The sequence below is a fragment of the Anabrus simplex genome, chromosome 7 (assembly GCF_040414725.1).
Source record: "Anabrus simplex isolate iqAnaSimp1 chromosome 7, ASM4041472v1, whole genome shotgun sequence".
In the NCBI taxonomy this organism is placed as follows: Eukaryota; Metazoa; Arthropoda; class Insecta; order Orthoptera; family Tettigoniidae; genus Anabrus; species Anabrus simplex.
The window spans coordinates 188,605,746-188,618,523 of record NC_090271.1 but is presented as its reverse complement, the minus strand read 5'-3'; the positions used below and the strand labels follow the sequence as shown (position 1 = coordinate 188,618,523).

The following is a 12,778-nucleotide window of genomic DNA, read 5'->3' as shown; positions in this document are numbered from 1 at the left end:
TATTATTATTATTATTATTATTATTATTATTATTATTATTGTTATTATTATTATCTCTAGCCTCATGGAGTAGGGGTAATGTGCCTGCCTTTTACCCTGCGGATCCTGGTTCGATACTTGATCAGTGCAATGATTCTAATTATGGACTGAGGGCTAGAATGGGGTTCACACAGCCTCATTGCACCAACTAAGGAGCTATACGATACCAGAGGCAACGCACTTGATTAAGAAAGTCAACCAATTAGTAGGGGTTGTAGTCACTATTATCATGCGGCACTCCGATATCTGCAGGCTATCTGACTGCAACAGTCCATTTGGTAGGCTACGGTCCTAATAAACTGTAGCGTCACGGGTTTGATTATTATTATTATTATTATTATTATTATTATTATTATTATTATTATTATTATTATTATTATTATTATTATTATTATTATTATTATTATTATTATTGTAACAGCAGTAAGACCTCTACCCTTGTGGCAGAAAACACCTTAATCGCCGAAATTAGATGAAGTCTCACGGGGACAGTCTGAAATTAATGAAAATCGCATAGTTTTCAAGTTATTTGACAGATGTCGCTACTTTTGGTTTGGAGTGTCATCTAGGGGCTTGATAAGAACTTATTTTTAGTAGACAATTGTTACTGATAGGTGATTGGGACTCGGTAGCTCATTTCATCTGTTTCTAAGTTGCCACTATTGTGGCTTAATATTAATTCTACCAATTATCGCCCAGCTCGCCCATATACATATGAGTAAATTTGGAACTTAAGTATCTATTTTGATCAGTGTTACGGACGTGGACAGTGGAGTTATCCTCACACAAGGCTACAGGCGAGCTGGGACAGCTTCCAAGGTAGGCGGCTAAATAATTTACACTATAATGTTAACTTACTTGCGTGTGGTGACGGAAAGATACGAGCGTTTTACTCTAGCATGTAACGGTTAAGACTGAGTCGCGTTTACCTAATCTTAATGTAGATTTGCCCTTAATTTAACTTAATCTGTGAAATGTAGGTTTCTAGAATTTCTCGCCACAATTGTAACCTCCATAGCAGGTATTATGTATCAAGGATTTACGAGTGTGGACCCTCGGATCCTTTGTTCACCTTGTTTTATTTGACCAAGCTTTTCCAAATTTAGTTCTTTACCCCTTGCTTCCTGTCATTAAATTTAATTTCCTCTCTTAGTCACAAACGCAGTATGGGTTATCTACTGTGTCACCAGGCCTTCTGCCCCATTAGGTTTTATTGCAAGTCGTATCACGGGAATGACTGAGTGGGTTGCGCATCCCAGTCTATATTCTACTAGCATTTAATTAAGTGATTTTTGACCAAGTAGTATGTGCTTCTTCTACTGCTTCTTCCAGATCCTTCTGATCTATATGTTGCGTCATTGATTCTCCGTAGAGTGTTAAACAGAGTAAGAGCTGATACCCTTTTTAGCGTACTAAAATGTAACGACACCTTGATGTGACGTCTCTGATAGTGACGTTTGGGAGTTCAGTCTCCCTTCGAACTTTAACTTAACTATGGGAAGCTACAGATTCTTGTGCTACCTACCAAAGAATGCTGTACCTTAGTAAAGGCTAAGACGTCTTGTTAAATGGAAGATCCTTCTCCCCTGTTATTCATTAAGCTCTGAAGCTTATTATAGTAACATCCCCTTCGAAATGTTTATTACTGATATTAATGTACATTGTGCCGGCCCCGCGGTGTAAGGGTAGTGTGCCTGCCTCTTACATGGAAGCCCCGGGTTCGATTCCCGACCAGGTCATGGATTTTTACCTGCGTTTGAGGACAAGTTCGAGGTATACTCAGCCTACGTGTTTACAACTGAGGAGCTATCTGACGGTGGGATGGCGGCCCCGTTCTAGAAAGCCAAGAATAACGGCCGAGAGGATCCATCGTGCTGACCACACGACACCTCGTAATCTGCAGGCCTTCGGGCTGAGCAGCGGTCGCTTAGTAGGCTATGGCCTTTCCGGGCTGTTGCGCCATGAATTTGTTAAGTCTATATTGTTGTTGTTACCTTTGAAAGAGAACAGAAAAGAAGTAAAAGTTTAGTTCGGATGTATATTCAAAATTTTGTGTGGTCATTTGTCCAATATCCGAGGTCCTGCGTTCCCCTCTACTTCCCTTGGTGGCATGTTATTATTATTATTATTATTGTTACCGTGATTTGGTGGATCAGCAGGGGTGAAAGAAGATGCCTGGATGAATGGGTCTAACTACAGAGTCAAAGTTAATTTAAATTTTAACAAAGGTTATATTTTTGTGTAAAAATTTCAACAAGTAACAAAATCACAGGTACTAGTAGCAAAAGTCAAATCTAGTTAAGACAAGATAGTTGGTATAAACAGAACTTGTGCTTAAAGTCCTCACTTAACAATTCCTGAGCTTCGACCTTATTTCTACAAAGATCACAATATTATGCAAGGGCAGAACACCTCTCAATACATGGAGCACCAGCTCCGTGAATTACAAAGTCAAGCCTCCTAGAGGCACTTTTACAATAGTAGAAAAGAGCAGTTTTCCGAGCCTAGTCAAGGCAACATCAAAAATGTCTTACACTTTCTGGCCTTCCATGGCCCAGCTTACAAATTGAAACAGGGGTATCTCGTACCCAACCTACGGGGCCTTCGAGTAAAAGAAGTAACCGTTAAATAACTGGCCCAAATAAAAGGAAGGAGGCGGATACTTGCACTCCTCTATGTAGCTTCTTAAAACCTAACAGGCACTAGGCCGATGAAACAGGGGCTAACCCCAACCTATGGAGGTGATTCGTATTAGAATTATTTAATACATTAAGGAAGAGAAGAAAATCAGTTACCAAGACGTAGTCACCTCAAACCAAAATGAAGGGGAGCTCGAGAGGGTAAAGCACTCTCTATCCCCGATTTACAATTAAAGATATATACATAAGCCGGCAGGAATTTACATTACAGAAAGGTAGGTTACATATTAAAGTTTCGGACCTTTCCCGCTGGTTAAACTGCTGAGCTAGCGATAAATAATAATAATAATAATAATAATAATAATAATAATAATAATAATAATAATAATAATAATAATAATAATAATATTACGGCCGAGAGGTTCCATCGTGCTGACTAGACGACACCTAGTAATCTGCAGGCCTACGGGCTGAGCAGCGGTCGCTTGGTAGGCTATGGCCTTTCCGGGCTGTTGCTCCATGAATTTTTTAAGTCTATATTGTTGTTGTTACCTTTGAAAGAGAACAGAAAAGAAGTAAAAGTTTAGTTCGGAAATATATTCAAAATTTTGTGTGGTCATTTGTCCAATATCCTAGGCCCTGCGTTCCCCTCTACTTCCCTTGCTGGCATATTATTATTATTATTATTATTATATTCCAGGCCGAGATTGCCAAGATTCATAAATTTTTATCGGTATACCAATCCATCACCACAGGTGGTTATCTGATTTCAAAAAAGTTGGAAATTTATTGAAGATATAGCTGGGTAAATTTTTCCAATCCCTAATTCCTGTTCCTATAAACAATTACTTCACCCAAGTTGCCCTCTTAAATTCGAAATTTGTCTCTTCCTAACCCAAAGTTTGCGACATTTCCGTCGAAAATCACTCTCAACAAATCGTACTGCTTTGAAAATTTTCTACTTCTCGATTCAAGTAACCCTCGTGAGGGTCCTACACACACAAACCAAAACATACTCTATTTGGTGCCTTACTAGTGACTTCCAAGCCCTCTCCTTCACATCCTTACTAGAGTCCCTAGGTAGCCCATTACTACAGGTATACGGTATCTAAATTATACCGACAAAAAAATCAAGGATGATCTTCGTGTTATAATAAGCAATACAGTATGATGCAATCGAATTGCTGAGAAAATGAGGTTAATTCACTGCTTCTGGGCGCACGATTCAAATAGACGAATTCGCGTATTTGCTCTACCAGAAAGTCCGACTCGTTGGCTGAACAGTCAGCATACTGGCCTTCGGTTAAGAGGGTCCGGGGTTCGATTCCCGGCCGGGTCGGGGATTTTAACCTGAATTGGTTAATTCCAATGGCACGGGGGCTGGGTGTGGGTGTTCTCTTCATCATCATTTAATCCTCATCACGACGCGCAGGTCGCCTATAGGAGTCAAATAGAAAGACCTGCCCCTGGCGAGCCGAACCCGTCCTGGGATATCCCGGCACTAAAAGCCATACGACATTTCATTTCATTTCTGCCAGAAAAGGGAGAGGAAATGAGTTGTATTATAGGTGGAGACAGAGATTATGCTCCGCGCGACTGCAGAAGTTTCTTCGTTCGACTCGTGCTGAATATTGCCCTCCTCTCTTCCACGAAGAATTTGTTTATTAAATAGCCGTGGAGACGTGTAATTTAAAGCTTGCACCTATTCCTTCCTTTAGCTATGAATTGCTTTTTAATGCCCAATTAATAATAATTGTTACGGGGTTACCCGTGGAATGCAGAGGTGAAAGAAGGTGCGGGCTGGAATGGGTCTAACTACAAAACTGAGATAATGATTAAAATTGCATTAAAGGTTATATTTTCGAAATTAGCAAAACATAACAATTTTGACATAGAATTTGAACATTCAACAAATAACAAGAAGTTAACAAATCAGGTACAAGACCAGGAAAGCCAAGATTTAGAGATATTTTAACAATCTGGGCCACAAGCCCTAATTTTTACAATTCCTGAGCACTCAGCTCACAACCACATATTACCAAAGGGCAGAAATCTCCTCATTACATGGAGCACTTGCTCCCACCTAGCACTGTCAGGCCTCCTAGAGGCACATATCCAAATACAAGAAAGAGCTGACCCGCTCTCAATTTTTCAAGCCTATGAAAGGCGGCAACGGACTTAACTATTAACTGCCCTCAAGGCACACTTACAAAGAAACAGGGGTATCTTGTACCCAACCTAATGGGCCTTAGTAGAAAAATAATAGGTTAAGTTAATGGCCCGCAACACCAAGTAGAATGGAGGCGTGTACTTGCACTCTTACATGAAATCTTTTAAAACCTAAGAGGCACTAGGCCGATGAACCAGGGGCTATTCCCAAACTATGGAGGTGACTCGTATAAGAAAAATTTAATACATTAAGGAAGAAAAAGCTTCCAAAACGTAGTCACCTCAAGGCAAAAATGAAGGGGAGCTCGAGAGGGTAAAGCACTCTCTATCCCCGATTTACGGTTAAAGATATATGTTTACAAAAGTGACGGCAGTTTACATGTTTGAAGATAGGTTACATAATAAAGGTTTCAGACCTGCCCCCCCCCCCGCAGGTTAAACTGCTGAGCTAGCAAGAAATAAAGATGGTTAAGTGGCTTGTTGAAGAGCTGTTGCCGGATGAACGAGGCGCTTCCCGCCTTCTGCTACACTTCCATACACTAGGCTGGATGTTGTTCGAGTGGCCGCGAGACAGGGAAATCAGCAGTTTTTATACTCTCGGAGAAGATTCGAGACCTTTCAAGAATAATTAAGACACACCCACAGTCGTTTATTGGGTAGCTTAGAGTTACACATCAAAATCGAAGAAGAAGGGCACGATTGGTCAAAAATTAATTACAGAAATTCTGGATTGGCTCAATTCAAAACTGGCGGAAAGAAATTTATTTATAATTCCAACTCACAAATGAAAGAACGAAATTTAGTAAAGAACAAATTTATGAATACAAAATTTCTTCAAATAAAGTTCTTCCACTTCGCACTAGGGTGCATGGTCATCATTTTTTGTAGAGACATCTATCAGAGAATGTCCACACTTCTTGATCAATAGAAAACAAAACAAGTTGAACTCCACACAGTACTGACAACTTCGTAATCACAAAATTTACGGTAGTGACATTTTCTGAGAAAACTTATGAGTTGATACAGTTGTTAAAGTTTAGAGTTTCTGCTGTAGAGGAGTACTTCAAGGCGGAAAAGTTAAATGCGCGGCGTAGAGGTATACCAGCCGGTACAATAATAACAATAATATAATAATAATAATAATAATAATAATAATAATAATAATAATAATAATAATATGGTACTGTATTTACGATCCATCAAGTACTTTTGTGATTTTCAAATGTGCAGATGTGCCGAAATTTAATTTAATGTTGTTTGAAATAGTTAGGATAAAGGGATGCGTAGCCGAGGTGGTAAAAGTGTGGTCGGTTCACCCGGAGGTACTTGAGTTCTGTTCTGTGTCAGAAATTCGAAAGAAATTGAAAGGAGATATCTTCTCGAGAGAAACTGGTCCTAAAGTTTACTCAGTCTACGATATACCAGGTTAATGCCAAGTGGCAAAGACGGCCGTCCATAGAGCTAACCATTTTATTTCACATAGTGCCGAGGTTACGATTAGTAGAAACCTTGATATTTTATTCCTTCAAGTATCAGTTCGGAGAGGATTTAATGTCAGGAATATAGTGGACGTTTCGTCATCTGCTTTGTAAGGTATCTTCATGGCAAGAGTATTATACGCTAAGCACTGAAGGGGAATGCACTAACTTTGAAATGCCATTGGTCAGAAAAAAGGCTATAAATGGGACAGTATTAGGAAACTAAATTAGTATTGAAAATCGATAGCGGTTACTAAGGTAACAGAGAAACACGTTACCCAATAAAGCTACAATAGTAGCCTACATAGAATGGAACCTAATATTCGCGGTGGTGTAACGAGTCGCAGCGATAAGTATTGAAACAAGAGATAAATATTATTACACTCTTAAGAATCCTTAACCATAAGATGGGAGCTAAATATTCATGAGTATGAACGCGTCCAGAGTGAAATCTTATTCTCCAACTCTTGTAAACCAAAGAGTGAAGTAATGTACTGTAAATAGCACGAACAATAATAATAATAATAATAATAATAATAATAATAATAATAATAATAATAATAATAATAATAATAATAATATATCCTACTAACTGCTTTTTACGGGGTGTTTCTGTGACATTCAAGTTCCGAAATTTGGTCCCGAAGTGTTATTATACGTGACAGTAAATGTTTAGGCACAAGGCTACCATATTTGAGCTCAAACTGACCCGGAATCGATCTTCATCTTAATAATAATAATGTTATTTGCTTTACGTCCCACTAACTACTATTTAAGGTCTTCGGAGACGCCGAGGTGCCGGAATTTAGTCCCGCAGGAGTTCTTTTACGTGCCAGTAAATCTACCGACACGGGGCTGTCGTATTTGAGCACCTTCAAATACCACCGGACTGAGCCAGGATCGAACCTGCCAAGTTGGGGTTAGAAGGCCAGCGCCTTAACCGTCTGAGCCACTCAGCCCGGCTGATCTTCATCTTAGTCTCAGGCAATCAACCTAGCAATGTCTCTTTACATTGAGAGGAGTAAAAATCAGGTACTTAAATTGATTATGTCATTTAGAGATATGTGCCCACATTTGCGGAAATCATCTCAATAACATGGTTACTTTGATATTCTTCCTTGCTCAATTTTGTAGATTGAATTCAACTACGGTCAGTTATCAACTAAAAACACGACAGCAGATTTACCAGCACTATTGAGAACCGCATTTCGACATAAAACTACCAACATTCTCTTAGGAATTACTGTTACGGTACAAAATATTAAATAAACATTAGGCACCAGGAAGGAAATAATAATAATAATAATAATAATAATAATAATAATAATAATAATAATAAGGGTGTGTGGCTTTCGGATCTTTTGATTGGATGCCCTATAGATGACCTGCGCGCCTATGAGGGTAGAGCCCTACCTATGATTAATTCCAACGCTGAAGAAGGCACAAAGACATGCACACACACACAGCCCCCGAACCATCGGAATTAAGCCGTGAATTATTATACGCCCCGATCCGACCGGGAAACGAACGCGGGAACCCTTGTACCAAACGCTAGTGCACTAACCACTTAGCCATTGAGCCGAACATAATAATAATAATAATAATAATAATAATAATAATAATAATAATAATAATAATAATAATAATAATAATAATACAATGAATGCTGAGTGCGGGCAGGCTGGAAGTAATGCCAGCAAGATATGATAATTACGGCGCAATTACGACAACGTGGACGGGGCCGGCAGTGAGCAAAACACTAGCATCGGTGAATTGTTAAGGCTCGCGGTAAGGAAGTTCTTAGAAGACGGTGGAAGCTAGTTAACAATGAACCAGACGTCAGAATGATCTGGAAGTGGAAACTACTGTGGGTCTTTGCAAAGTGCGCAACTGGAACACGCCAGTCAGTCTAGAGTCGGTCTTGAGTGCGTTAATCACAAGTGAATGTAAGCAGTTATAAGACGTTTGCGAATCCATGACGAGTCACTCATCCGAAGTGAGTTCGTCAGTCGACTATACGGAGTTCAACGAGGCTAGTGAACTGTTTTGTAACGGCATTGCGCTGTGAGAAACCGTGTGGAGAATAGGAGCTTAACGTGCCGATGTATTGAGTGATCTCCGGAGTGAGCGTGAGAGTCTGTTCGTGTATGTGTTACGATCGTGAGTAAAATCGTCGAATGGAAAATCCCATAACTCGAGTGGCTTGTATTTAACTGTAAATACGAATTCAATAAGTAGCAAAACAAACTCGCTACCTGCCTGTGTAGTAATTTTAGTTAATGGACTTGATAATTTGTAATAATAATAATAATATTCGGCGGTACACCTTCTCCGGCCAGTTAAATTGCTCGCCTTCTATAAGGCCATGTATGTAATCTATCATGAAATGATGTTATACAAGATACTTAGGTTTTTAACCGTTAGATATCTCTGTCATCGGTGTTGTTGCACCCCCTAGCGGGTCCAACTCTAATTAATTTATTAAGAAATTTGTATTGTGACAGGTGGCAAACCTTAAGCATTGAAGTTTGTTTTGTTAATGTGTAAAAGTTGTCAACACTTCCACTGGTTCCTTCTTCAATAGCTATCAGCCAATAAGACATTTGTAAATACTTTCGCGAGCGAATTATAAATAGGGGGTGTGTACAGGATTCCAGCCGATCAGTAAGGAGTTCTGGAATCTTATCCTCAAAAATACTATAAAAGCTGGGCACTTTAGGGCCGTATTGTCTTTCTTCTTGCTGCAGTTAATGCAGTGCGACGTATTCCTCGGGGGCAGGGGCCGCGGGCGGCGTTCGGAAGGCGTAGCAGAGCAAGATAACGGCAGCATTTTCATAAACATGTGATAGCTCCTGCAGACATCTTGAGGTGAAGGTTTCAACCTCTTTTATTTCATGTAAAATTCTAAATCTGGCGGTTTTAATGTAGTATTTTCAGCCAATCTGAGAACTCTGTTCTATTTCCTACTGGGATATCTGTAATGTAAGGGAACATATAGTGATCATCCTCCGTTGATTCCCATACAACTTGGTATGGGGTGCCTAAAAATTTCTAAACCTCTAAAATTCTTAACACTCTTTTGGTATTTAATGTTTCTCAATTAGTTACCCCAGTGTAGAATAGGCTTAGCCTCTGTATCATTGGGACATAAGCCCACTTAGTGTTCTAAGTACTTGTCGTAGGAGTGCAGGTGTTCCGCCTCCTTGTATTTTGTTTATGGACAGTTTCAACGAACTTTTCCTTTTACATTAAGGCCATTTAGTATGGGCTCGTATGCCCCTGTTTATTTGTTAATTGTTTCTGGTGTGAAGTTCCCTTGAGTAACGGGAAGTGATAAACTGTTGAGCAATAGATACGCCTACCTCGGGGCTACCATATGTAAAATAACTTAAGTACAACCAATGGGTTGTGAGTGCGTTATTAAAAACTGAGGCTTCTGCGAGGCTGGACTATGATATAATTGGAGCTCAGAATCTCTCGTAGTATGAAGGATAGGAGTAAATAGTGCTCCTGTGAATTTTGTACCTGCCAAGAACAATCCAGCACTTTAATACGAAAATTAGTATTTGCTAATCTCACACGTTTTGTACCTGATTTTTGGACTTTGAGTCATTATTTTTGGAGCTGATGAACTCAGTATAAGTTGTTATTGTTTATTCATGTCTTCAATTTATCAAATTTTAAATTCAAAGAAAAAGGAAAGAAATACCATTTCAAAAATTATGCTGTTAATTTATGCTCTAGTTAAATCCTTGTACACCCATTCATCCCAACAGCAGCAGCTTCTTACACCTCCGTAAACCTGGGAATCCCCGGAATTCCCTGGATCATTTGGAGTTCCAATTTTTCTGACTGCCCCACAAAATTCGGCGACTGGACCAGGAACGAAAGTCGTACAGTTTATCTTTGATTAACCAAAGTAACTAGAGAATATAATATATGATTACTCTGGGTGTTGGTAACCAAATGTTATGCAACATCCGAGGGGTAGAGAAAGTGATGTGAAAATACTGATCACGTACTTTCGGAACAGTGAACACAGGAATTAACCACGATATACTTAGGACTGTCACTTCTTGAAAATATGCGTGTAGTAATATTTTACATCTTTTATTGCCATCCTCTTCCTTTGTCTTTCTTCTGGTTTGGTAACGGGGTTAGCTTCATATTCTGCGTTCGATTTCTTGATCTGTTATGTGAATATGTTGATTTTACTGTATTGATTTACAAAAGAGAAATTTTCCTTCTTTGCCTTCATAAACTTTGTCTAAATAAATTACCATAATACCATTATAATTTGATAGCTCCGCATCAATTTAATTGAAAAAATATAAAATCCCCACCATAAAGACATGACGTAACTGCCAGGAAGAACATCAGTGTCTGCGGAATTACTGTCCGAGTGAAGAGGAAGTAGAACAACAGTTGCCCACACCTTCAATTAGCTCATCATTAAGTGAGGCTTAGAAATGATGAACCAAACAAGATAAGTGAAAAAATCAATGCGACGAGGAAACAATACTGCTGAACTAATGGCTAAGGTCGTACTAAAACTAATGAGTAACAATTTTTATTGGACCAGGAAATGTTATCCACATTTGAATATGATCTCCATTTCTTAGCACGTATTTTTCCTATCCTTTTGTAAGCTTGAATATACCCTCGTGATAAATCCCGTTCCTGCAACCTGTGCTTATTGATGAACTTTCTTTTTGCTAGGGGCTTTACGTCGCACCGACACAGATAGGTCTTATGGCGACGATGGGATAGGAAAGGATTAAGAGTGGGAAGGAAGAAGCCGTGGCGTTAATTAAGGTGCAGCCCAATCATTCGCCGGTTTGAAAACTGGAAACCACTGAAAACTATTCTCCGGGTTGCTGACAGTGAGGTTTGAACCCACTTTCTACTGAAAACATGATTATAGCAACATGATATGTGACACGCAGTGGTGTAGGTGGAAACCGCTGCGGTTTCGAGACCTCGGCAATCTTTCATTTTCATGAACTTCGTGGCCTTACCTTTTCCTTTTACCAATATCTACATTACTAGAATTGTTCGCCGTCTTCCACTTTTTTTCTGTGTAACTCTAAGAGAGGATGGTTATCTGACGGTATTTACCTTCAAAACCACTACCATCGTCAGCTGCAGCACAACCAGTACAATGATGCACCAAAAGGATTACACACAGAACATGAATTATGCATAATACAACACGAAGTATATCAGCATGAAGAAGTTTAAGTACACTTTGATAGTTTACTCACTTTATAGCCTTCACCATAGATAATCCCATGTGCACACACAACACGGCGTGGTCCGGCCGTTCATGAGGAGCTCCACTGATACAGTAATAGCAGTCACCCAGGATCTTGATACGAAGTTGCTGGTATCTCTAAACGAAACATAAAATTGGAAACATTAGAACACATGTCACAACCCAATAAAGCCCCACATGGTTTACTTGTCATATTAATAAGGAACTCTAAAGATAAACAAGTAGAGTACATGTACCACATTAGCTTCAAAGTAATTATTTCCTATGTATACCAGAATCACTACAATTAAAATATTGAAATACATTACAAACTCTTGAAAATGGTGACATGCAATTTTGGTGTCCCCTGAACTTAGGCAACACCTTTTGCACGTTGATCCCATGTCACCTAGTGTGGCTTAACCGATACACCAGCCAGGAGAAATGTAATGCTCTATGTTGGCAAGGATCTAAATGTTAGCGTGGTGTCATTGCGACCGATCATTTATCTCGAGTTTTTCCCTCTTGATAGAGGGAGATAATTATTTGAATATAAAATATTGTCGTGTAACTTTTAGGATACGGTAATTTCCTCTGTTCTATTTTACTGTTAAATAACGTAGGGAACATTTATAGTATTTTGTTGAGCTGGTAATTGGGAAAATACTAATGAACTTAAGTCTTTCCTTCCATCGCCATGCGAGGATAACTTATGCATTAGACCTTGTTTGTATTTCTCTAATGTTATGGCGATGTTCGAGTGTGTTTTTCTTGGAAATGTTGAAACTAAAGCTTGCGTTCCCACAGGTCAGCTTAGTTTAGACTTAGCCTCTGTTTAATTGCGCTGTTGTACCCCAGAAGGATGTCATCAAATTACTAAATTTACCTTTGCCTTTATTGCTAGGTATCTATTTGGGATAGATCTTGTAGAATCTTGTAGAATCTTGTATTCTCGGGTGGATATCCCAAATTAGAGTTAATTTTTCTGTAGTTTGCCTAGTTGTTCTCTATTTAAGGTGACTGAGTGAAGAACACTCGAAATACCTTAGCGGTACATGAATGTACCAAATTTATCCTGTAACTTGGAAATATGGGGCAGGCATGCCCATACACTTGCGTGTTTCTTTGTTCGAGTGGTGGTTTCGACGATTTCTCTACAAGCCTTTTTGAAGTTGGTTTATCAGGCGTAGTTAGGGCTC

At 39.2% G+C, this 12,778-nt stretch overlaps 1 protein-coding gene across 1 annotated transcript in view; it reads right to left on the bottom strand.

Moving 5' to 3' along the window:
- The window catches only part of LOC136877774 (adenylate cyclase type 3-like), a 1,080,140-nt gene that overhangs the window by 404,796 nt on the left and 662,566 nt on the right, over positions 1–12,778 (bottom strand). The window contains exon 5 of the mRNA XM_067151981.2: positions 11,590–11,717. Within this exon, the coding sequence (XP_067008082.2) occupies positions 11,590–11,717 (128 nt within the window). The remainder of the gene's footprint in view (positions 1–11,589; positions 11,718–12,778) is intronic.